Here is a 26,871-nt window from a genome sequence, read left to right on the forward strand (position 1 = left end):
AGCAAATTACTTTGGGATCAGTGATGCTGGTAAAGGCTTGCATTAATTCAGATCGATAAGCTGACTTCAGAAGACACATGCATCCATACCTGGCAGTGAGGACAGTAGTGCATCTTGAGCAGGGCCCGTCTGCACTCACGGCTCAGCTGTAAGTGGTCTGTGGTATTGATGACTTCGATGCCGAGGTGCAAAGCCTGAAGCAGAAGTTTCCCGGAGACCCCAGAGCGAGCTATCTGATCAGCCAGGAGGCTTGGCGCCCCACCAAATGGTCTCACATCACGGCTTGATGACCTCACACACTCAGCGTAGCCTGACGATATGTCGCTGAGGCCTGGGTTGATGAGGTGATTGTATACCAGCGGGAAGAGGGAGTCAAAGAATCGCTGCACTAAGTCATCAACGTTGAGCTCAGATCCCAGCAGAAAGAGACTGATGTCGGTGAAGAGTTCTCGCACAGGGCCCATGGCCTGATCAGCCATGTTGCCGTAAGAGTCTTGAAGCACAGTGTTGGTGTAATTCTCCGCCTGCCTCATCAGAACCTCAAAAGTCTCTGTGGGATGGACAGCAGGAGGGAGAGTGAGAGTCAATCACAGAAACAAAGAAAACAGATTTCAGAGACTGCAACTCATTTCAACACATTCTCTTCATATTGCTTCAAAGTTAAGTTGTCCTTGCTGCCAGAATGAAGAGATAGAGAAGAGAAGAGAAGAAAAGAGAAGAAAAGAGAAGAGAAGAGAAGAGAAGAGAAGAGAAGAGAAGAGAGAAGAGAAGAGAAGAGAAGAGAAGAGAAGAGAAGAGAAGAGAAGAGAAGAGAAGAGAAGAGAAGAGAAGAGAAGAGAAGAGACTTCAGGGGTGGCGGCTCTCTGTGTTGTTTCCTAAAGGGAGTCGGGTACGTAGGAAGGGAGCAATTTGTTCTCTAATCAAAAGTTGAGCTGACAAAGAACAATGGAAAAGAAAGAGGCTACAACACATCAGTGTGGAAACTGCTGTGATAAAATATGAACAGAGCCTTATATAGTGCTTTAATAAACCAACTGCTTCTAGCATAGCAGGAGAAGAGAGGAGAGAGGAGAAGAGAAGAAAAAAGAAGAGAAGAGAAGAGAAGAGAAGAGAAGAGAAGAGAAGAGAAGAGAAGAGAAGAGAAGAGAAGAGAAGAGAAGAGAAGAGAAGAGAAGAGAAGAGAAGAGAAGAGAAGAGAAGAGAGGAGAAGAGAAGAGAAGAGAAGAGAAGAGAAAGGGAGAGGAGAGGAGACTTGTGTCATTGGAGCTCTTGGAGTGAGAACAAGAGCAAAAGAGAAAACAGAGAAGAGAGGAGGAGGAGAGACTGAAAGGAGGAGAGGCAAAGGTTAAGAGACAGAAATGAGGGAGAAGAAAGGTTAAAAGAGGCGGGGGGAGATAGAGAAAATGTACTCTGCAAATTAATTCCTGCAAGAACATGCAATTATAATAATGTCCTTTCCATTTGCATACAACACGTGCTGGCTGCCATTATTCAAGCGTACTTACATAATGGATTCGTTACAAAGTGCACTTCCAACCTTAAAACATCTCTTCACCATCAAATCCGTGGCACGATTTTTGGGGTTTTTGTTTTCTTTTTTCTTTTTATCACCAAGCCCAGAAAATGTTTTCACGCAGTATCTGACACAAATGTCTAAATAATGTCTGAAAATACTGATTAACAGAATTCTGGTTCTCAGACTGCTTTATCAGCCACAAGAGGCAAAAACAGACCATGTCTATCACAGAAATATATCCTGCACTGTAAGCAGAATCCAGCTTATATTGCGAGTTTGTGAGAAGTGTTTTAGGTGCAGTTGTTTGGGGAGAGTATACAGGTTGTGTAACACTGTGGCATCCAACAGTCATGTAAGGGGGAAAAATGTTGAAGAGTGCCAAGGACACACTTAAGGACAGAAATAAAAGCATGTTTTCACTGGGCGCCTGCAAATGTAAAGTGTGCAGTATATACTTTATAGGGGCGCACAGATCCAAGGTTTTTCTCAGCCAATCTCATAACAGTGCTCCTTTTTACTTTTTTCAATTTAGAAACTGTCTAGCTCACTCTGGATCTGTTTCTAATCAGTCATCCTAGAACTGCAAGAATTAGTCAATTAATCAAGTGACAGAAAATTTATCTGCAAGTATTTTGTTGATCAAATAATCATTTGTTTGTTTTTTCCAGGGCTGCTAAATGCTAAATGTGAGGATTTGCTGCTTATATGACAGTAAATTAAAAATCTTTTGGTTTTGGACTTGGACAAACAAAACAAGCACTTTAAAGACATCACTACAGGCTCTGAGAAATTGTGATAACATTTTCTCAATACATTTTATAGACTAAATGCTTAATTGATTAATCAAGAAAAATGATTACCATATTAATCTATGATAATAAAAAAAAAAATAATTGGTAGTTGATGCCCTAATTCTTTCATATGTGAGGTAACGAGATTCTACACATCAATCCTTAATGACAGTAAGTTAAAGTGCAGTAAAGATGTTCATAGAACATTGAATTTAGGCTTGTGCATTCTTTATTTTATTGTTAAACTAGGTTTATAAAGGTATTCACTTTATTTTACTGACAACGGTGACTAAGAAACAGTGTTTAAAGGAATGGAAATATGCTAAATTGCTTTCTTGCAGTGAGTTAGATGATTCAATTAGTAACACTACCAGCAGCCAGGTAGCTTGAAAACAGGAGTACAAAGCTTTCCTGGCTCTATCCAAACTGGTAACAATATCCACCTACCAGCACCTCTAAAAGCTCTCTAATTAACACATTATACCTGTTTGTTTACTTTGTACAAAAAGTGTAAAAATGAAGAGTTTTGGTTTTACAGGGGTTTATGTGCTGTACTATTTCTGAGCCTGATGCAGTTACTTCTTTGAGTGTTCACTGGTTTTTGACCAGGTTAGCTGCCTCCAGTCTTTATGCTAACCTATGATAATCTGCTACTGGTTGTAGCTTCACCTTTAGTGTACAGATATGAGAGTGGTAACGGTTTTGTCATCTAAATCTTGACAGGAAAGAGGACAAGAGGACCTGATCCATATAATGAGGTCAATATCTCCACTGATGCAATGGATCAATGCATCATTACTCCTATATATACAGATACAAAAATTAATCAGACTGGTTGGTTGAAAAGTTATGTTAAATATTCAAATTAATGGTCATGGCATTAAGATGCATGGAAATCTGAAATGTGAAGACATTTTAATATAACCTATAATATATTCAATTAATGATTTTGTCTTTTAAATACACCTAGCTTAATAATTTTACACAAGAGATCAAATACACAATATATTATTAGACATTACAGTATGAATGGCCTGGAACAGTTTTAGTCACAGACATGCAGAAATAACCTCTGCACAATAGAAAACGTTCCACCAGTGCAACAAGCTGCCCTTTATCCCTTTGACTCTCCTTTTTCCGTTGTTTTGTTTCAGCTAATACCTGAGACATGGCCATTCTCTCATGTGCTTGTCATGAGTTGTGAGGCAATCGTTAGGGTGAAGGCCTGGAGCTGCCTAGGGGGCTGTGAGGGTGAGGGGGGAGCAACTAGTGTGATGAGGGCTTAGACGGTCGAGTGCTGTACAATATGCACCGACGTGGAAAGATTGACCGAAAGCCCCCTGGAGAGGGGGGACTGCAAGGGGGAACAGAGAGGGGTCTGGCATGCCTACAGGCACTCCGTCTCAAGCAGGCAGCATTAAGCACAGAGGTGCCGGGAACAGAATTTGATCACAGGTCTTCTGTGATGACGCACGGACATGAGAGGTCTAACAAGATATAAAAGGCTCAAAGAAAGAAAGGTGCACTTTCTGCAGAGCAAGCACTCTGATCAGAGCAGCACCGCATGAAAAACAGACAGAGAATGTGTAAAGAATTGCAAAGACAAGAGTGGCAGCTGTGGAGGCTGTATGTATGTGTGTGTGTGTGTGTGTGTGTACGTGTGTGTGTGCGTGTGTACGTGTGTGTGTGCGTGTGTGCATGCATAAAACAAATAAGAGACAGGCAAGCAAACAGGCAGAGAAACAGAGAAAGAAAGAAATATGTGCTCATGGAGGACAGGTAGAGATTATTACAGCCCTCCGATGGATGAAGCAGAGCAGGCAGAGTTATGAAGGGTCCCACAGGGATTAGAGCACGTGTTTCAGGGGGAGTTTACCACATTAAATTGTGGAGATAATGAATCCCACCTGTCAAACCCCATAAAGAATATCTGTGCAGTAAACAAATTTGTCTCCGTTTTATCTCTGTGTCTCACCTCGGAAGTAAATCTTGTCATCAAGTGACTTAGTATATTTCCCCTCATAAGGGGAAACTTTAAAAGGCATGGCTAATAACCTGATCAGTAATTCTGCTGTCTAAACAAGTCTGCTGTAGAAGAACACCCACACAGAAGTTGCTGGCTGTCCAGGCAGGCAGTGTTAATGGCATTCATTTTAACCAAGGAGAAAGTGGGAAGCAGCGTCTCTCACTTGGAGGCCTAGACCAGCGGGCAAGCTTCTGGGCAAGCCTGAGGACAGAAATAAAACAGTGAGAAGGAAAAAGAGAATAAGAAAAGTGGGTTCATGTAGAAGAGTTGGGAGGAGGAGGTTGTGAAAAGTGTCGATTTTTTTAATTTGCCTTTCTGAAACTGAAAGAGTCAAACCAACCAGACCCTCTACTCACACTTTGAAACAGACCAAATATGTTCATTAAAGCTGCTCTAATCATTATTTTCATATTAACAATGGATGACATACATAATATGAAGGAGGTTGCTCATAGTGACAAACCCACTGGCTTATTTCACCCAACTCTGCAGCTCCCTTCAACTACACAGCGCTCTAACATCTCACAGCTCATCATTTTGGTTTAACAACCCTCATATTTATTGTTTTGGTTCACTATCAGTAGGTATCAGTAGATAAATAAAATTAGTAATTAGTTAGCATGTGAATATTGACTCTAAATAAATGCTGATGTTTCGCCAGTTGTGAAAATGTGTTAATAAGCATCTGCCTGCCAACATGTTCACCATATTAACGTTAAAAAGGAAAATCTTGTGTCTGTAGCTTGTTTTCACTGCCCCCAGTGAAAAAACAATCAGTTAATGTAAGTTCAGAATTAAATAAGTTAAGTTAAGTAAGAAACTGAGTTGGTCATATAATCACCTTAACTGACACTACATGTTTCTTATAATTCTTAGAAATATTTCTCATTCCTTTAAATTATACAGGGAAATTCTTCAATCAGGACTGGGAGGATTTCTGGGTAATGAGAATACAACAACAGTTTGTCTGCTTTGCATGTGAGCGTTCTGAGTGTCAGTGACCGGGCTGATAAGAGGAGAGCACAGATGTTTGCATTTCTGGCAGCAGTAGGAACACTGAGAAGAGGCGCATACTGTGGAGTGATTTCTGTTACTGAAGGTCTGATCTTCTTAGCTGGACACACAGTGGGTATAATGGTTTAAATTTCTATATGTAAGAATCAGAAATTCTTTCACAGTGACACCAGTGGCCATAAAGTGAGCTGCAGTCAGCATCTTGTTGCTCGTGCATGTGCTCACACTCCATCAACAAGAGCGAGCACTAGCACGAGAGTACTGCAGGTGATGTCTTTTCTCTCACTTACACTTTTACAGATAATAACATAAAAGAACGTACAAGATCTCTAACATTGTGTTGCAACATGCTTCAGCAAAGCGTCTCTCACTCCTGGTCATTTAGCCCCTCCCCACCCTGCTGTATATGCGCACTCTCATGCACACAAAAATACACACAGAGAGCAAACACACAGAGGCTCTTGTTGTGCTGTTGCCACTGGCTGGTAGTGATGTGCAGGTCAGGGTTTTTCAATACCACACCCACACGACCCGCACTGCCCAACCCACAAACCGCCAGCTTTATTTACCAACTCTGTAACCGGTAGGCTCAGCAAGCTTGGGCCGGACACGCTGCGTTTTTCTTATGAGATGTGTGCTAGTTGATGGAGACACCCAGAAAACAAAGGCACTTTAGCCAGAAACTGTGATATCTGGCATGGTTAGGCAGCTAGCCACCAGCCAACCTGGTGAATAATAGAGCGGGAGAGCTAATATCTGCAAGGTGTTTCTAGTCAGATAAGTTGGCAACATTTATGTTGTGCTAGATGCCGTTCATTTGTTGACATTAGCAAGTGAGGGCAAGACCCTCGGGAGTGCGCAAAAACATCCCATCCTTTGGATTTGGATTGAAGTTTTTCAGATCGAAATCAGTCCACAGACTGTTACAGACAACCAAGAAAGTCAGGGAAGGTCTCATTTTTTATGTTGCCTTACATCTCGTTCACTCATTGGCAACAAAAAACAATTAATTTGTATAAATTGCTTCACAATTGGTACAAACAGAACTTTTAATGGGAGGTAAAAGCTGTGTACATGTTGGTAGATAGATATTTGCAGTAAATCTGAGTATTCATGATGTTTTACAATTATGTAAATACCAAAAAAGATGTCTTCATATGATACACTTGCTCTGAAATTTGATGACTGAACTGACTTGTAAACCACAAACAGTCCCTAAATTGTAAGAAAAATGTTATATTTATGCTCAGCATTTTTCAGTTTTGAAATGAGCATGCATGCAGTTATTATCTCAGTCTTTAATATTTCATTTAAATGGCATCAATTACTGGTTATCTTTTAAAGAAATGAATGGGAAAAGTGCATCTTTCAATCCATCTTGTGCATCATTTAGAGTCAAAATAAGAAGCCATTACAACATGCCACCCATCAACCTGCGGGTACTTGCCTTCTGCCATGCTAAATAAGTTGTGATATATGAACAATTAATGCATTAAAGCCTGTGTGTCACTGGCTATCATTCAGATATATTAGCTATTATATACATATCACAGAGCCCCTTCAGTCAAATCCAACCATGGTTGAGCTTTTCTCCATGTCTAAAAGGCTTTTACTTTTGATCCCATTTTCTTCCTTTCTCCCATAATTGCTGCAATTCTCATTTTCTTTAATGTAGGATGATCTGGTTAAGTGTGACAGTGATGAGTTACACTTTAAGGTCAGGGCTTCTGGCAGTTGGCGCTAAAAAGGGGGAAATCATTTTTATTTCCCTCTGTTTTGCTACACACTATTACTCTCTGCTTCCTCTGGCTCTGAAGGGTTTTGAATTTGATATTTTGGCTTTAAATGTACAGATCAAACATCTAACACAGATGTGAAAGTAGACAATCATTAATAACCATGGAACTATAAAAAGGTAACACACAAAGTAAAGCTAATGTAAAACATGAATTGATAAGAAAGTGCTGTGTGTAGCTTCCTCCACCAGAGGGAGACATTTTTCATTTTAATATGCACATACAGAAAATTGGATCATTGTGACTTTGTAACAGAGGAAAACAGCACTGTCAGTTGTAAACATGTGTTGCATGTCTCCTTCAACTACTGCCTCCAAAATCAGCCACAGACAGCAGATACTTTTTTTTATGTTGTACTTTTGGCAAATGTACAGTCAAAGAATATTAAAAACATAATATAAAGCAGCAGTAGATTGGCAAATATTCCCACTTACATCCCCTGTTTTGGCTTAAATGTTAAAGAAGATGTTTCTAATAAAAATGTGCATCCAGGTTTTTTCTCAAGGTCTCCCTGACTTGTTCTGGGAGTCAACCAAACACTCCACAAACTGCAAAATGTAATGTTTTGGTTGTGCTTTGGCTACGGGCAATGAGACAATTTTACCTTTTCTTGACTATCACATACTGTTACATTCATCTTTAATTAGTATTAAAACACTGCTACATCATCACCAGTAGTTTTAATCTTTAATCTTTATACAACTCCAAAAGTGAAAATTGCTAAAAATTCTAACCATTAAAAAGCAAGAAAAAAATTGTATAAATGCTTACAAGGGCCTTGTGCTGTTTTGATTAATGTTTTTCTATGGCGCGCGCATGTGTGTGTGTGTGTGTGTGTGTGTGTGTGTGTGTGTGTGTGTGTGTGTGTGTGTGTGTGTGTGTGTGTGTGTGTGTGTGTGTGTGTGTGTGTGTGTGTGTGTGTGTGCGTGTGTGTTATATTCATAGGATGTGTCATTGAGGAAAAGATCAGTCAGCAGGATGAGTAATAAGATGAGCCTTTGTAGTTCAAGACCTTTTTAAAACAGACAAAAGACCAAAATCTCTTACTGTCTCTCAGACAAAGACACACACACACACACACACACACACACACACAAGCACACAGAGGAATAAGCAGAGGAATGGTAGATACAGTGTGTTTACTTTTGCAATGCACCCTCAATTGTACGCTGTAATGTGCCTAAAGGGCTTGCACATATATATCAGCAAAACATTTGTTTGAAGCTTCCCGTGTTTCCAGGTTTAGAGCGCTCAAATGCCACCAGCCGACCTCAGCGGGGCTGTTGAGCAACGCAAAGATGGCTTTTATTAATGTAATTCATCCTCTCTGAATGGCCGCGACCACAACAGTGAAGCCCAGTGACATCTGATAGGCTGCAGAAAAGGCCACTCTCCATCTAGAGAGGATGAGTCAGTGGCTATGTGGGCTCAGCTCATCCCAGAGCAAAAGACACACAATGAGAGTCAATGACTAGCAGGGAGGCGCAATCAGTACAGTCAACAGAAAACTATGTGTTTATTGTTGCTTATTGGAGGATGAAAAAGAAAAGCACACGCACATTTTGTTGTTCCAGGATATACTTTGAAGACATTGTTTTCTGTACTGATGTTTGTTGAAGAAAAGGTCTGACACTGACGTACAGTAGAGTTACTGACTATAGGCATCTGTATTTCTATGGTTCGGAGTGACATGCAGTTTTACCCGGCTATGTCCATCAAAGAGAGCTTTCCTAGCAATAAAAAAACTTAAACTTGATTAGAAATCATTATCCCTAAAATGTGTGTAAACCTGCCCTGGATTTAACTGTCAATAAATAAAGTCTATTTTAATAGTTATCTCCTACTCCCTCTGTAGCTGTAAACTGGAAGCTGGACCGCTCTGACCGAGTTATCCCAACAGACCAACAGACTCTTAAGCTGCTGAAGATAGAAAGGTAAAATAAACCTGCCTGTAATCTCTGCAAGACACACTGGTGCACATTTACAACAGTAAAGTGATTATTCACCAAAATCTATAGAATGCAGGCTTGTAGGGATTTGGGTAAAAAAGTTTTAAATATTCCAATTTTAGCTTTTATGGCATGACAGATATTCACACGAGAATGCAAGAGTTTTTTGAAACACACTTTCAGGTTTGAGGGACAGAAGAATTTGACAACTACTCTAGGGAAAGACAAGCTGGCTCTCTGCCCAGAAAGCAAACTAACATATGAAAAAAACACAGAGTAGTGTCAAGAAAACAGATAAATGAATCAGACTTTACATCAAGGCAGCGTTATCATAAACACAAACAAGCACGCACGCAGCCTAGCAGACTGTTCTGATTTAGCAGGAGATTGAGGTGAAGCAGAAAGTGTTATTCAGAATACATGAGTGAGCTCAGTGTACCTGCCTGCTGTGATCTACAAACAAACCACCAAGAAAGACTGGGCCTTATATCGGTGCAAGTGTGTTGGAACATGTGCGAGCATGTTTGCATGAGGAAGGGGGGTGAAAGAGGGGTCTAAATCTGGCTGAGACATATCAAACTGCCCCCTGTCAAAATGTTTCTCTTAGTAAGTTTCGGCCCCCTGGACTGACAATTTGCCTCTTTTTTAACTTGGCCACAGCAGCACCACCAACACTAATGGACTGACCACTCTGACCTGCAAACAGCAGGGAAAATGGGTTCTTGAGAGAAGTTAAAAAGCCCTGGGATGTTTTCTTTTTCCTTCCGTCTACAGTTTCAATAAAGGGGGCATTGTTTTAAAACTGAAAACAGTCACCCGCACAGAGGTGTTACAGAAGTGTGGTCTGGCTCTGAGTTTCTCTGGGAAGGAAAGGAAGGGGGAGAGGAGGGAAGAGTAGGGTAAGGGGGGGTAGGGAAAGGTAGGGGAGAGAAAAGGAGAGGAGAGGAGAGGAGAGGAGAGGAGAGGAGAGGAGAGGAGAGGAGAGGAGAGGAGAGGAGAGGAGAGGAGAGGAGAGGAGAATTACAACCGTAAGTCATTTTAATCTATTTTGCCTGGAGTCAGGCTCAGCTTACACATCAGCCCTTATCTGTGTACTTCCTTCTCTACATCAATAAAAAAAACGTTCCTCCCCACATACATTAACAGTTGACAAACACATATTTAGCCACAGCAAATTTAGGCCTGCTGCCATAAATCTGACAACACCCACCTGAATTACAACAAAAGCTACTTCCCTCCATTGGTCTGTCCCTGTACCTTCCTCTTCTCCATCTCTTTCTCTTTCTATCTCTTTCTTGCTCTCTGCTGCTCTCTCTTTCCACCAGAAGGCTTAAAAGTCAATATTTGAGGATCTGTTGCAGCTCTTGAACACTTCAAAGAGCACAGAGCTCCGCTGTGAACATAGCCTTTAATATGCCGTTCAGGAAAAGAAGCAGAGAGGGTCAATAAAGTGGGGCACAAGTGCTTCTTGTAGAGAAGCGTCTGAGAGTGTGAGTGTGTGTGTGTGTGTGTGTGTGTGTGTGTGTGTGTGTGTGTGTGTGTGTGTGTGTGTGTGTGTGTGTGTGTGTGTGTGTGTGTGTGTGTGTGTATGTGTGTGTGTGTGTGTGTGTGTGTGTGTGTGTATGTATGTGTGTGTGTGTGTGTGTGTGTGTGTGTGTGTGTGTGTGTGTGTGTGTGTGTGTGTGTGTGTGTGTATCTATAGGTCAAATATCCATTCATACATGTTGTGCATATAGAAAACACAGGTCAGGTTTTGCACACATTGCCTTGTAAAGATTTTTCAGGAATCCAGACAGAAAGAGAGAGAGAGAGCCACCGCAGTTATAAAAGCCAGGGTGAAAATAATAAAATCATAATAAAGCTTTCATTAGCTTTCAAAGGTGGCTCTGTGTGAGGCTGTTGAGGGCTTCCTGTGGCTTGCCTGAGGGAGCTGTTAGATGCCAATGTGGGAGCCAACAGGGCTGTCATAAGCCTGAATAGAAGGCCTAATGCACACAGCACGCCTGTGATTACTCTATTGAACTGGATAATTACATTACATTTATAAAAAAAGATGATGTGGAACATTAAGTTCAAGGGTTTGAAAGTGGTAAGCTGTGTAATTTCACCCAGTTCACAATTGCCCTAAACTCAGCATATAACTGGAACTAAAACACACTGGTACACATGCGAAACAGACTATTACAAGTGGCAGACATGTCTGAGACCCATTTTAACAACAGTGAGGCTATTTCAAAGCATCCATAACAAAATCTGCTGTAGTCCTGCTCAGTCACAGCTTGAGCTCATGTTATATTAAATATCCCCTCCAGACATGTTTTAAGATGTATATAGAATACTCTACTTTGAATAATAATTTGACATGGCATTTTTCCACAAAATATGCATAATTACCTCATTAAAATAGTTAAAATGGCATCTATTCTTTCTCCCTCATTAAAAATCCTAGAGTCTGTTAATATGCAAATATTTTGTATTTCAAAAGTTTATCTGCTGGACACAAGATGTTTCCTACTTTCCTGTGAAGTCAATCTTTCATGTACTTGAGGTTGCCAGTTTCCACATCACTCTTGTTTAAGTTCATTAATTGATTGGCTTCCAAAGGATTTGTGATGTCATAAATCATGCTTGTAGGCCAACCCCTTCCACTGTATTTTCAATGAGCCAAGATACACTTCCCACTTGTAGCAGATGAAACAGCCTTCTAGTGTCAAACTCTGCACATCATTTTGCACAATGAAGCTCAAACATTCAACTGTAAAAACAAGAAGAAAAACATGTTTTTGACTGGAGGGGGACTTTAACTGATGAGTGTGAGAAGTTTTTGTGGAGAATCTGATTTTGTTTTGCTATTGTTAAAATTCCTCTCTGATCAACTTTGATTTCTACTGCTGGAAGCACTGTTCTCCACAAAGAAATAACAGCACAAACGTTCTCCTTCAGAAATCTGGGTTACTGTGAAGCAAGTACAGTAATAGATACAAAACAGTTTTTTGCTATAACATAGTCTGTCAATTATTTTCTCAATTTATCGATTAGTCATTCAGTCTTCAGTTCCCCATAGGTACAACTTCAAATGCCTTGTTTTGTTCCAGCCAACAGTCCACAACACAAAGACGTTCAGTTTACTACATATAAAACTCAAGAAACTAGGAAATATTATTATTATTTTGACTGACTAATCGATTGATCAAAGCATTACAACTCTAATAATAACATGATTAATATTCATCATGTAAAAAGATTAGGATGAACATTTTGGTTCATTTGCATGATCCCATATGCTGCAAACACACTGAATAGGCGAAAAGCGGCACACCACAAAAATATCATTTTTCTGCCGTGGGGGCGTGACCTTTCATTTCTGTAATTCTGTGTGCCACAGTAATAAACTACAGATGTGAACCAAAAACATTGCTGATAAATCTGATGTTCTCTGATATCGGTTGCCAAAGACAGTCATCCCACTTAACTTTTTTTTTTCATTCAATTCTTAAAAATTCTTAAATAATCTAAATCATTGATAAGAGATTATTTGCGCCATGGAGAGAGACATCGCTCTTGCTGTTGCTCTGGTGTATTTGAGGAGTAAAAGACGTTGCTTTGCCCGTCTGTGGGTGCAACTGCATCACAGACCGGGAGTGATCATGATGTCATGCAGTGCCCGACATAAACAGCCTATTTCAACACTTGTGTGCAAGGTGGGTATTGAACTTGAAGCAGAAAAATTATCCAAATACTGACCCACATGCAAATATAAAATCTCAGTCACATTGCGCAGACTGGTGATCCCTGTCCATACAGTCTTCTGTTTTCTGCATTACTATCATTGTACAATAAGTTTATCTTCTATGTGTTTCGGGTGGGAAGAAATGATTTGAAACACAAGTCAACATGTCAGACGACTCTATGTATTTATTGGCTGCAGGTTTTCTCTCGTCGTACTTCACCGCAAAAAGATAAACTATTCCCAACTTTTTTTTGGCCGCACCTCACTGCAGAAAAGTGCGTCCAAAGAGCAGGTTTAAATAGATATTGCATGGCAACTTGCCGGAGGTCGCTTTTCGCCACTCTTTGGTGTGTTTGCAGCGTTACAGTTTAACATCCCGCTTTAACATCCCGCTAGATAATAAACCTATTAGCAATCAGCCTCACTTGGTTACGTTTTAAAGTAAAATTGTGTTAAAATTCAGTCCTATATTATTTTTATTTTAGGTCATAATTAATTTACTGGCTTCTAGCAGTAAGGTTGCAAGTTGTAATACACCCTGCCTCTTTCAAGCGTGTAGGAGAACCTATGGTGGTCATGAAACTAGCGAAAAAGGTGAAAGGTCCTCTTTACAGCCAGTGTTTGGTTTATCCATTGTGAGCTACAGCAGAAACATGGTAGTGCAACATGGCCGGCTCTGTGGAAGAGGATCTGCTCCCTATGTAGATATAAAGGGCTCATTATAAGGTAACAAAAACACAACAAATCTTATTTTCAGGTGATGACACACTAATGTTAATTGTTATTATGTTTCATTTCTGCCAAGTCCGTTCCTCTAGATGCCTCTAAATTCTATACACTACACCTTTCAGCCTTTAAGCTTAAAATGTGTAAAACCAAGGTTTACAGTCCATATTATTTTGCTATAACATATGGAAGCATCTTGCATTGGTATGTCTGTTTCCATGTACGGATTGTGTGAACTCAGGTCTCATCTTCACTGCTAAGTATGTTAGAGCAGAGAGCAGAGAGGAGAACACAGAAGTCAGAAAACTAAGACTGCCTTCCTGTCTTGTTCTCTGTCTCTTGTTCTCTTTGTTCTCTTGTGTGTACATTTTGTGTAAGTTGCTTTTATTGTTGTAATAAGACAATGGAAAACTCTGAGATGAGGAAATTATATAGTATTTAAACTAGATGTCACAGCTTTAAAGTAATTCATTGAAGTAGCACAGATACAGTAGTCTGTGTGGTAGTCCCAACCAGTCAAGGCAGATGTCTGCCCACTTAGAGCCCAGTTCTGCCAGAGGTTTCTTCCTGCTAAAGGGGAGTTTTTCCTTGCCGCTGTCGCCAAGTGCTGCTCATGTGGGAATGTTGGGTCTCTTTGAATTAAATTAAAAAGTATGGTCTAGACCTGCTCTATGTGAAATATGCCTTGAGATGACATTTGTTGTGATTTAGTGCTATATAAATAAAGATTGATTGATTGATTACATTTCAAACACCTGATTTTAACTCTTATATCTCAAATGTGTGACGTTATATATTGTAAATGTTTTCAAGTGTTCAATATTATTTTATTGCAGACAGTAACAAACCACTTGTATTACAAACAGCAGTCTTCAGATTGCAGTTTGGGTTTTACTCTTGATGAATGAGCTGTGATTAAGCAGTGGCCAAGTTTAATTAAAAGTGTTTTACACTGTGGTACATGCATTTAAAACAGGATAAATATAAAAATAAATTAGCAACAACTCTAATCATAATAAAAACTTCCCATTAAGCCTATTTGAGACAACAAATCAACATAAATACATCCAAAGGATGAATCGAAGGGGGGGAGGATTAAAACGTTGATATCAGTCTTATCACCAGTCGAGAACAGGCCATCATACACTGGACTCCCAGCAGTAAAAACAACATTCATTTCTCACTCAAGCCAGGATACTGGTGATAAGCAGGACAATTATGCCATTATATCTGCCATGTAGAGAAGGACGACAGGATGAGAGGTGGGGGGAGATGAAGAGGGGAGAATGGGAACAGACAGTAGGCTTGGTGTGTTGCTGTGTGTTGCAGTGTTTAGGATTTCATCGCCCAGACGACTACAGACTAATCCCTGGAGACTCCTTCCTTACTTAGGAAATACTTCCTTCCGTCAGGCTGACAGAAGAAGTGATTTTCCTCCAAATGACTACAGTGAAACAGAGAGGCACAAACCTAAGAGATATGCCCAGAGTTCTGGTGTGAGGAAAATAAATTTGTACTGATGTTTTGATAAAAATTGCAACATGTTTGCGCTTAAACGTTTTTTTCTTAATACATCTTATAAAAAGTCATTTGTCTCCGTCGAATGTTCTGATGTAAAAAAAAAAATACATAAATAAATAATGCCTTAATTTGTGGTTTACCCATAAATTGGATAACTAAATTATTTAAAGAATCTTGGTTAAACTTTTCCAGAAAAAGAGCTTATTATGGCCTGAAGCATTCAAGAAACATAGCAAATCAAAGTAATATGGTTTGTTTGGAAAGCAGTGAGTGTCAGCTCAGTCTTTGCTGTACACTGCTAACAATTTTTTTTAGCAGCACAGTCAGCTCTCTTGCACAAACATGACACTGAACTAATACTAACTCAAAACACACATGTAAAGCTAAACACTTTGTAAATCTCTAAGAGCAAAAATGGTGTAAATCTGTCATAAAAATACAGTTCCTGTTTAGCAACGTGCTGCATCATCTAATCCAGAAAATGGCCCTAAGACAACAGCCAGCAGCCATAAATCTCCATTTCAAACGGGCACACAGGAGACAGACAATGTAAAGTGCTGACAAGTGTGTGTATTTTTAGGGCTCATCTCTATGCAGTTAGTGGCAGTGTTGTGTGTGTGTAAGTGTGTTTAAAAGAGACGTAGATAAAATATAAAACAGAAAGTGTGTGTGTGTGTGTTCGTGTGTGTGTGTGTGTGTGTGTGTGTGTGTGTGTGTGTGTGTGTGTGTGTGTGTGTGTGTGTGTGTGTGTGTGTGTGTGTGTGTGTGTGTGTGTGTGTGTGTGTGTGTGTGTGTGCATGTGTGACCGCAGTGGTCCAGGATTTGAAAAGGTGTGTCAACTGAGCTGGATCTCCTGATCAGCAGTAAACACACACACACAGACACACACACACGATGGAAAGTCAGCAATTAAGTCTTAAGTCTAACACTGTCTAAGTCTAGTCAAATCTAACAGCACTCAAGAGGTATTAAAGAGTTTATTTATGGAAAAAGACAATATAAAACTGCAATTTGCATGCTTTGGATTTTTTGTGGCTCATAAAGACTCAAAGTAAACTAAAATAACTGATAAAGAAGAAATAGAGCCACAGTACATGCTCTAGCACAAAAACATGTTGTAAATGAAAACATGGACACACAATACGTGTCATTAAGCACAGAGAACCGGACACAAGGTTGGAAAAAGCGCTTCGCTAACCAGCATGTCTTACACAGGAGCTGGAATGGCAGACAGAGAGAGAAAAGCAGCCGTGGTCAGTCTGACTACGTTGTTTCATTGCAGCAGCCCAAACGCCTGGATTGTTGAAGGGTATTGACTCTGAATAATCCTGCTTCCCTCTAAATCCTCATCCTCTGACTTCAAACGCTGTGCAAAGACTTTCAATAGAATCTGGCATCCTCCCAACTTTCTCTCCATCAGTCGCTCATTCTTCTTCTTCGCATTCTTTTTCACTCTCTGTCCTCCCCTGGATCAACTGTCCAGCCTTGAATCACAAAGCCAAGCACAAATTCTGTGGGAATCTCGAGGAGGCCCCTGCGTTTGCTGGCATACACACACACATACATATACACGCACGCACACACATACACACACTCCTCTTGTAAGGAGTGACAACAAAGAAGGCACGGCTGTAGACCCGGTGGACAAAGAGTCTGCCAAATGAAAGGTCCCACACAAAGGAGTGCAGAGCAGGTTAGAAAGGATTTGAGGGCCAGCTGTGAGTGTCAACCTATGAAATCTTCAAATAAGTGCAACTACCACTCAGCATATTCAATATATGCAACTATTCATCACACCATTCACCCAGCCATGTCTGTGTGGTTGGAGATACTATCTGAAATCAGTGTTTTAAACTAATTTCAGGTTTCCTATCACCTCACCAGAAAGATACTATGATGTTTTTTAATAACGGACAGGCAGGTCTAGGACTAATGGTTTGCTGATGTTATGGAAAATAAAACACTACAGCCATGCTAGCAGCTCTGTTAGGCTTTACAGAGGCACAGCGGTGCTTTGAGGTAAATTCTAAAACATCTTAGTTTAGCTTGTTAACATTTGCTAACAAGCACTAAACCCAAAATAAAGAGTTTAGCAGATATTTGGTCATGAACCAAAGTAGCAAGGAACTTATTTCAATTCATCCAAAGGGGAGCATGAATTTGTTCAAATTTCATGGCAATCCAAGCAAAAGTGACATTTTAAAACGAACAAATTGCAACTTCATTACAGGAAAAGTAAGGGGATCAACAAAGTCCTTCATCATGTAGGTCTATAAATAAATGTCTTTGTGCCAGTCCATATAGGATGTTGATATACACTCACCGGCCACTTCATAAGGTTTACCTGTGCAATCTAATGCAATCCAATATACAATATACAATCTGCCATAAATTCTACTTTTATGAAGCAAAGCACTTTTTCTATTTTCAGTATTTGTTGACATTGTCAGAAAGGTGATAATTCTACTTGTGAAGTCGTAGTAGGTGGAGGTGGTGGTGTACTGGAGTACATTATAATGATAAGTGCTCGTTTTGCTTATGTATGTTAATTGAGTAGACAAAATATTAGGAACACCATTTAATATAATGCACTTAAGTACATCACCACTAGCCACTATGACCTGAATAATAAACATAAAGAAGAATTATCATCTTTCTGACAATGTCAGCAAAAATTAAAATGTATAAGCCTCATTAAAGTAGGATTCATGGCTGCACTGTGCACAGGTGTACCTAATACACTCACCGACCCTAAAGTGGTGAGCGTATATCACTGGACAAGTGAAAAATGTCCACATATTCTAGAAAAGAAATATGTGTACCAAATTTTATGGCAATCCATCCAATAGCTGTAAAGACATTTCAATTAAAACCACAAATGTTAACCTCATGTTGGCGCAAGAGGAAAAGTCAAGGGTTGACCAAAGTCATTTAATATCATCTACCGAGCACTGAGGATATCTGTACCAAATTTAATGGAAACATTTGTTGAGATATTCCAGTCTGGACCAAAGTGGTGAACCAACAGACTGAACTTTTCCCTCACTAAAGCTATGCTGTCAGCATGGACTAAAAAACTTTTAATATCTGCAAACATGTCACCAAGATGGTATTTTGTAGATTACTTCCAGTCATTATGCAGAATGCAACTGTTGTTTTCCAGCAATCAAACAGAATGTTTTCCATGCTGCTTACCAACAACCAAACTGTAAAACTGGTATCTTTCATTTCACACCTCTGATATTGTAGGGCTTTTTTCAGAAACAGTAAAATCATTTTTTACATGATAAAACAAAAAGCAGCACGTATGTGAGAAAGCCGGATGTGTCTTGAAGGGAATCTAACATTCATTGTCAAGACAAAAGATCCTAAAATGCAGAGTCCTATAAAAAGAAGCATATTTTCCCTGACTGAGGCGAGCAGCCAATTTGTGACCAACATAGAAACTTTACTGGAAGGGAACACTATGTTACTGTAGTCAGTGATGCAGTGCTACTCAGGGCTGGTCACAGCACAGTATCTGTCCTTGGTAAAGAAATTACTGTTTTGAGCTCGAAATTCTTGGAGAAACTGTGGATTGCAAAGGAGCAGTTAGGTAAGTGTGGTGGCAGCTCCAGCACTGCTTTTAGGACAGCTTTTTTGCACAATCCCTTGAAGACTGGCTGGGTAATCACACTGGAATATTACATACAGAATACAGACAGAATGTCTTTATCTGAAAGGCAGACTTCTGAAGCAACTACAGTAGAAATAAGTCAAATGAGAATTCAAATATTTTGTCAGTAGCAAATATAGGTGAGTGCTTCTGCACTGCACATTACAATAATTTAATTTAAAAGAAGATAGCAGGTTTAAGGTAGAATAATTCTTGTGTAAATAGAACAGTGGAAATACATACTATAAATAAATATCAATAATTTTACTTGAGTGATGTAGTTAGATGATATTGCATTTGTTAAACAGATGAGTGCAACCTGACAACAGTAAATCACAGAGAGCATCTCTTATCACAATAATGGCATAGACCTGAGTGTCTCCTCCATCAGTTTCATGTACTCCACAATACAGATTGATAAAAAAATAAGAACAAAAATATTATGAATTCAAGCTTTGACTGATTCTTTTTTTCTAATAAATGTCATTTGAGTTGTGGTTTCTCTGTTTATAGCTTGTGGCTCTGAAGATGGCAGCATTCATCAGTCCATGTGTCTGTTAGTTCAAACCACTTTTGTTGTAAGGAGTAGCATGACTTCTAGGCATGGCCAGATTAGCCCACTAGGACACAAACATGAGTCATGTGCCCCCAATGACACTGAGTCTGTGATCATTCGAAAAAATGTATTTAAGAATATGCATTATGTGATTTTGACAGACATCTCTCAACAAGGTATTAATACATTACCTGCCTCATGCACATTTCCATGTCTATATTTATAGTTTGGGCATCTACTGGAATATCTTTGCATGATGTGCAGTTTGAAAAGCTCATTATTTATCTTATTTGGCTTTTTATGCAGCCCCTCAGTTCAGCCTCTGTCTGAAATATGCTGTTTTGGCTCCTGTCTCTTTAAAGCCCCCTTCCTAAAAAGCCCACTCTGTTCTGATTGGCCAGTTCCCTGAAGCTAGGCAGAGACAGGATTTCACTTTATTCCTCGTTTTTTACTCGAAATGGATCCTTCTCAAAATCACAATTTATTAATAATTACGAAAATGCACAATTACTGTCTTCTTTCTATTCATCAAATTAAAAATATTCTTTTCGAAGATTCAAATCCAGGATGTTGTGGTTTAATGGTTGTAGTTAGAGTTTTTCATATGAGCCAACATTCACTATATATGTACATTTACAACTACTAGCCTCCATATGAAATAATAATGCAAGCAGGATAATAGAGAAACATGCCTGTGTCTGTATCAGTCCCACCCGCACATGCTCTATATGAACATGTGTTTGTGTGTGCTCAGCTGAAAGGTTGTGTCCTGCTGAGAATAGAACAGCATGTCGTCTTCAGTGTTTGACAAATATTAGCAAAAGTCATGACAAAACACATTAAGAATTGCACTGATTGCAAAGACAGGGGACATCCATCAATAGCCGAGCTACTTCGGAAAACACGGGTGGCAGCAACTCTACAAAAAACCCACTGATTTTCCATTATCTTTATCTTTATTGTGCTTTTTACAGCAGAGCCATCTCTAAGACACACTGCAAACACAATAAAACAGGCAACGTTATCAAAGTAACAGGCCTATGTCATATGAGGAAAATGTAGTCTATGCCTCAGCCTCATACAGTTATTTTACAGACTGAAATTTCCTTGAATACTTTTGTATTTCTTGCCATTGATCAATTATGCAAACTAATATCACATGCCCCAAATCATGTTTTAAAAATAAATGTGATGTAATGGAACATATCTGATCAAATATATTTTTCCACATCATGCATTTTAACAAAGATTTACATAATGGCTTATCCTGAGTAATTTTCTCCTGCTTTGTGAGAAACAAAAGATATCAGTGTATGTGACGGAAAAGTAGCATAACAATGTGACAGAGTGCACCAAATTTGGGCTTTTATGGCCAAAATTTGTCATGCATGCCTACTGATCCCCTGTAGCTAGTTAATTTTTCCCACTGGTCCACTGCCTTGTGGAAAGCCCTGGTATGGGTGTTTGCATTGACCTAACTGGACTAAAAAAACTGAATTCATGTACTGACACAGAAACTGCTGTAAAAAAAACCACAACATTAAACATCATCTGTCTATTAAGCAGCATACAGCTTTATTTCCCCCCTACTGAGACCTCCTTGTTTGGCACAGAGTGTGTTGTACTAATTTGACAGCTGATTATGGTTTCCTCTCAGTCAAGCCGTGGGGCCACTGCCATTCAACTATTTTCCTTTCTCAATTCAATGAGTAAAAGATGGGCAGTGGATCCTTTAAGAGCTGGTACACAAAAACAAAATTAGCATCTATGAGTGCAAATAGCAAGTCCTGAGCAGAAAAGGCTAGCTTTCCAGTTCAACAATAGCAACCCTCAGTCCCGACTGTTTGATCTAACATTCATCAGCACTACTTGCGTTCCTGACAAAACAGTAGGTCACAATTACAAGCAGAGCAAATGCAAAAGCAAAGGCCGACTGACTCTTGTCTGCTGGATTCCTGGGTTTCATGTTGACTCAATTTTTTTTTCTCCCAGGCTGGAAACCAAAATGACACATTGACTGGAATGAAGACCACAAGCCACAGAGTGTCGATGGCCTCAACAGCAATATTCCGCAGACATTTAAGTAACAGTAACATTAAATTTATAACAGCCGCTCTCAACTTGCCCATCATCGTGGTCATGTTATATTGGTGGAGACTTTCAGATGAGTTATGGTATATAAAAAAACACACATTGTATTACTTCATATCTATTTTTTGACGTTTTCTTCTTTTTTTTGCCTTTGTAGCTGTAGCTTCCTATTTATTTCACTCTCCTTCCAGTCTTTAAGCTACGCTAGGCTAAACAGGATAAACACCTCCTGATTCTCGCTCAATACTTAACAGACGTGAGAGTGTGAGTGACTTTCTCACCTCCCAGCTGTTTTTTTTTCTCCAAAAATGTGTCACAAAGAGGGGCCAAAAAGTTCAAAGCTACAACTTAATATTATTGAGCTAAAACTAATAGTTGATGTAACAGAATGTGTAAATGTAAAATCATAAATGTTTTATCTGAATGTGTACATGTATCTATGTTTTTAAAGTTGTTACTGAATTCAGGTTCAATTGGGGCAAGACTGACTGCGACTCCAGTGTGAACAAAGTGATTATAAAATCCTTCATTACATCGCACACTGAGGACACTGATTATATTATTTACAGAGTTTGGAGTATCCTTCAGTTCTGCAGTCAGCACAAGGCAATATACACTGCCTTCCAAATAGTTTCTCAATTCAAAGTCTTTCCCAAAGGAGGGCAGTCCTTTGATCTAGTGATCTCAAGAGCATTTTGCTATGATTTGAGCGCCCCTCCTTAGACGCTCTCTCAGCTGATTCATAGTGGGTTGTATTCCTCAGCTTTATTTGACTCCTGCCCCACGGGGTGCTGGGATTGCACAGGTTGGTTGCCATGGATGTAAGACAAACCTGCACAGGATGAAAAAAGATCTCCCCTGAAGCCTGGCTCAGCGGGCTGCATATTTGTGCATTGTGTGGACGCTGTGCAGGAACCTCACAACCGGTGAATGGAAACATGCAGTCCTGAGAGACTTGGGGGGGGGGGGGGGGGGGGGGGGGGGGGGGGGGGGGGGGGGGGGGGGGTGCTGGAAAGCTCAAAGACCATCTGCTTGACAATATTCCATCAACCTAGTCTTTTATTCTTTTGATTTTTTTCTATCCCAGTTGCCCAGCTATCTTTTTTGGCTGTGAAATGACTGGGAAGGCAGCGGTCGGGTTCATTTAAGGACGAGAGAGATAAATGTTGTGGCGCATTGCTCTGAAGAAAATAGAAATATGTAATGAATCATTACTGCAGGATGAGCTGCGCTTTGAGGCTCCACTCATAATTAACGGCTCAGACGCTTGTTTCGCTTATTTGCATTAATATTATAGTATTGACTATACTTTTTCTACATAAAAGTTGCCCTTGAAGATTTTTTATAACTGTGGCACATTACAAGCACAGAAACATGAGTGTGGAATCCCCCAGGAAAAAACATTTTAAATAGCATTTTATGGGTTTGTTTTATTTCCCAGTGTCTCCTGAGTGTTTTAGACTGTTATCCATCTACATTCTTCTAATTTCTTTACCCCCCCCCCTTGCCTTTCAGCTGCATCATATAAAAGATGCCTAATTGAAGGCTTTGCACAAAACAAATGACCACATTAGCCTGCCCCCTTTTAACTCGTCCTCTTTCCTGTCTGTGGTATTGATGCATTATACACTCTGCTTGTTCTCTGTTGTCTCTCAAATTACAGTGCAGGCTGCCAATCATTTGCAAACTAAAACTAAGGGACTTGTTTGTTTCTCTATACCCTGAAAGCCCCCCACCCCCCCCCCCCCCTGAAAATAAATGCTTCCTGTCTATTCTCCTCCTGTACTCCATCAGAGTGTTTTGCCTTTTAACTTGTTCTTGAATTAATCAATAAAAGCTAAATGAGATTTTTCTTCTTTATCTTGTGTTGGTGTTTTGATTCCAAGATGATCTCTTAAGTTGCTGGCCATTTTCCACTGGCATTATAATCTGAAAACAGCCTTTACAAAAACCCACAGCCACACAACATGAATAAGAAACAATTCACTCACATTAATTCAGCGTCATTGAACATTCCCTAGATAGGAAAGAGGGATTAAATGCTTGACTTGAATTTCTTTTATGTCCACGCATGAACAGCAAAACAGCTCTTTCTTCCACCCTGTTAAGATCTAAGAACCTGCCAGACATTTCTGTCCCTCCGTGCTTCCCATACATATGGTGCCACAGTGATTTTTTCTCCATTTGACAAAGGCTCTTAAAGACCTCTACAGCCAAGTAGAACAATGCCACGTGGGTGGCTCTGTTTTTGTGTGTGTGTGTGTGTGTGTGTGTGTGTGTGTGTGTGTGTGTGTGTGTGTGTGTGTGTGTGTGTGTGTGTGTGTGTGTGTGTGTGTGTGTGTGTGTGTAAACAGATAGTGTTAGACTGTTTTAACGACTGCTGATCAAGTGTCATCTTTCTACACAGGTTTTCTAAATTGTCAACAACAACCAATAATGAGCATGTGCACATGAATACTGTTGGAGGTAGTACACATTTTTAAAGTATAATTTGGTTAAAGTTGTGATAAATATAAACCACATTTTACCAACTTTGTTTGGATTAAAGCTGAAACTATTAGTCAGCTATAGATTAGTTGGTTTACATGAAATTACATTTCAACAATTATGATAACAGATTACTTGTTTTGTGAACAAAATGTCAAGCATCCTTCACTCCCAGTTTCTCAAATGTGAGTATTTCTTGGTGTGTGGTTTTCTTTGGATTTTGGACTGTTGGTTGGACCAAACAAGCCATTTGAATATGTCATCAAGGGCTTTGGAAAATTGTGAAGAGCATTTTAGAGTCCAAACACATAACGGATCAATCAAAAAAGTAATCGGCAGATTAATGAATTATGAAAATAGTTGCAAACCTTGTTTGGATTACAATGAAAGAAATCACAAAAATACCTTGAGAACTCTACATAATTATTTCTCAGAGCAGTGACGCTGTAACTCCAATATCATCTGTTGCCACTTGTATTACGCAGCCTGTATGTTGGAAGCAGCCGCCAATGTTTGTTGACCGATGAGAGCCGATGTTGACAGGGAACTCTGTTTGGTTTGGCAGGGGCGCGCTGGCTGCCATTCCACAGATTAAACCATGTGAGGGCTGCTCATTTTGGGAGCATTTTCCAAACAGCTACAGCAGTTCCTGCAGCCTTATTTGACTGCTGCTCTGTGTGAGCAACGTTGTCAACACCTACAATGTAGCAGGAACTTTTGGGAGCAGGAAGGCAAATGCAATTGTTAGAAATTTAAAGAGGGGCCTAAATAGTTATAAAATGATGAGGCTGGTGATATTTTTTTATTTTTACTTAGGGTCAACAATGCCCATGAAAAAAGAAAAAACCAACAAAGAGTTTAACCTGCTAACAACTGTAGCCAAAGCCTGATATGATTTGTTCCTCTGTGCCATAGATAAAATAAGACCTCCCTTGTTGTCCAAAAACTATTAAAAACACATCAGTGAACCACACTGTTGCACATAGTGATTACATTACCTTGTACGTGGGCACAGTACTTTTTCATTCAAATCCCCAAAATACTGTCCTGTTTCAGTAAATACTCACTAAAGCAACAAATGGCTATTTTTAAGCTGCCAGAAATAGTCCCCAACAAATATTTACTTCTGCTTGGGTAGCATTTGTGTCCAGCTGTTTCAGGAAAATACTAAAAACTGGAATATATATTTGTGACCTTTTTTGTGTGACAGGATAGGGAAGTCAGAAAAATATTGAAAGAACGCATTGTTGGCTTTGTTCTTTTGAGAGAAAAATGTAAAATAGTGTCAATCCTTTTAAAACGCTGACAACTTTGATAAGACCGGCAATGTTTGCAACTTTGTTTTAAGTTCAGTTTTTTAAAGATGTCATGCTTCATTAACTTTTTATACAAATGCAGAATATTTCAGTTCAACGTCAGAGCCCAAACAGACACACGAAACATCTGACGACAAAAACAGGGCAATTCCCCTGCAAACCACAACTAAAACACTGTGATCATGTGAGACTTTCCTATAAATCATTTGAGTTTAGGAGGAGGATAACTGTACGTCTTTAAACTGAGAGACATCGTTAAACTGAATTGGCTTAATGATATGTCTGAGACTGTACATTCAAGTCACAAGCTCTGTATTTGTTGCCCACCTATTTCAGCCGTCATGACATCTATCAGCTAGAGTGGGAGAGGCAACCCACACTGGGCAGCAGGAGCGCTCAGACCGAGGCAGGTTGTTGCCTGTAACTATCAGTCAGCCCTGAAGAGTGAAATGATGGTGAGGAATGGAAACAATGTAAGAAAGATGTTGAAACCAAATGCACGAATGGACATCCACTTGAGCAAAGCAGCCTGTTTATGATGGGAAAACCGTTTTCCAGTCATCTAAATAGGATGGTTTGACATTATTATGAGGATACAGAGTTAGACACCTTGCACAGTACCAAAAACAATTAGAAAAAGCCTTGCAGACAGCCTCCTGAGTCTCCTTCAGGAAAAGACAACCTATCTAATCTCAAGATCAGAGTGTAGCGGTAGATCTGGAAGGAGGACAGACTCTACTCTGTTTGCTCTGAAGTGGAGCCTCACCGCACGCACACACACTGACTCATCCAGTGTTTTTACAACACCCACACAAATCTAAACCCCTGAATGTATACTCCAAACTCTGAAACACACACAAACATCTACGCACGTGCAATTATCCATATAAACACTTTGTGCAATAGTCTAAGTATGTGCGTATGAAGTTTAGACCTTACAACAGCTAACACTTACCTTGAAAAGCAGCCACGTTGCGTGAGATGAGAAACTTGAGGCTGGAGCTGGATGTCTGAAGAAGGTTCTGGATGTCTCGCCGGGCCGCCACCTGGTACCTCTCCTCCATCTTCTTGGTGCAGCAGGTCTGGTTCTTAGACATGCACACCTGAAGGTCTGAACCTGAGAGTCATAAAGTTAAACATTAGAAGCCGGAAACACAGATGATAGGAGCAACTAGCAGCAAGACTAGGACTAAGAAACAGGGTGGCTCAGTCTTAGAAATATAGTATCATATTCATCTTCAGCCATGTCTGTATGGGAAATACTTGTGTCTTTATATATGTTATGATAACATTTGAGTAACAGTTAAGCATTCATTTCCTGAAAAAATATATACCCAGCAATCTTTGAAAAACCCAGAATGTTGTTTTAATAACACTTGCTGCTGATATAAAGGTATTTCCTGAATACTCAAAGACTCTTCTAACAGTCTCCATGACAAAATATTCCATCTGTTGCACAAAAAATAGATATTTTGAATCTTACTCAACTCAAGACTACATGTCCTAATCCAAGTGGCCAAAATTACATATTTTTGCTATTCTTGTGCTATTTTGAATGAAAATGACAGAATTTAACATTAATATAGACAAATATGACTGACATGACTGACATTTTGGTTCACGTGGAATAAATTAAGCGAAGACATATATCATATTTAGCTACCATCTTTGTTTGGATCTGGAAACAGAGCCGCAAC

At 39.6% G+C, this 26,871-nt stretch overlaps 1 protein-coding gene across 1 annotated transcript in view; it reads right to left on the bottom strand.

Annotated features, from left to right (window-relative positions):
- Window positions 1-26,871, bottom strand: part of gpc5a (glypican 5a) — a 118,088-nt gene that overhangs the window by 88,531 nt on the left and 2,686 nt on the right. The window contains exons 2-3 of the mRNA XM_062430722.1: window positions 26,130-26,291; window positions 90-550 (exon numbers count right to left, since the gene is read on the bottom strand). Coding sequence (XP_062286706.1) covers window positions 90-550; window positions 26,130-26,291 — 623 coding nt within the window. The remainder of the gene's footprint in view (window positions 1-89; window positions 551-26,129; window positions 26,292-26,871) is intronic.

This window comes from Scomber scombrus, chromosome 1, assembly GCF_963691925.1.
Source record: "Scomber scombrus chromosome 1, fScoSco1.1, whole genome shotgun sequence".
NCBI lineage: Eukaryota > Metazoa > Chordata > Actinopteri > Scombriformes > Scombridae > Scomber > Scomber scombrus.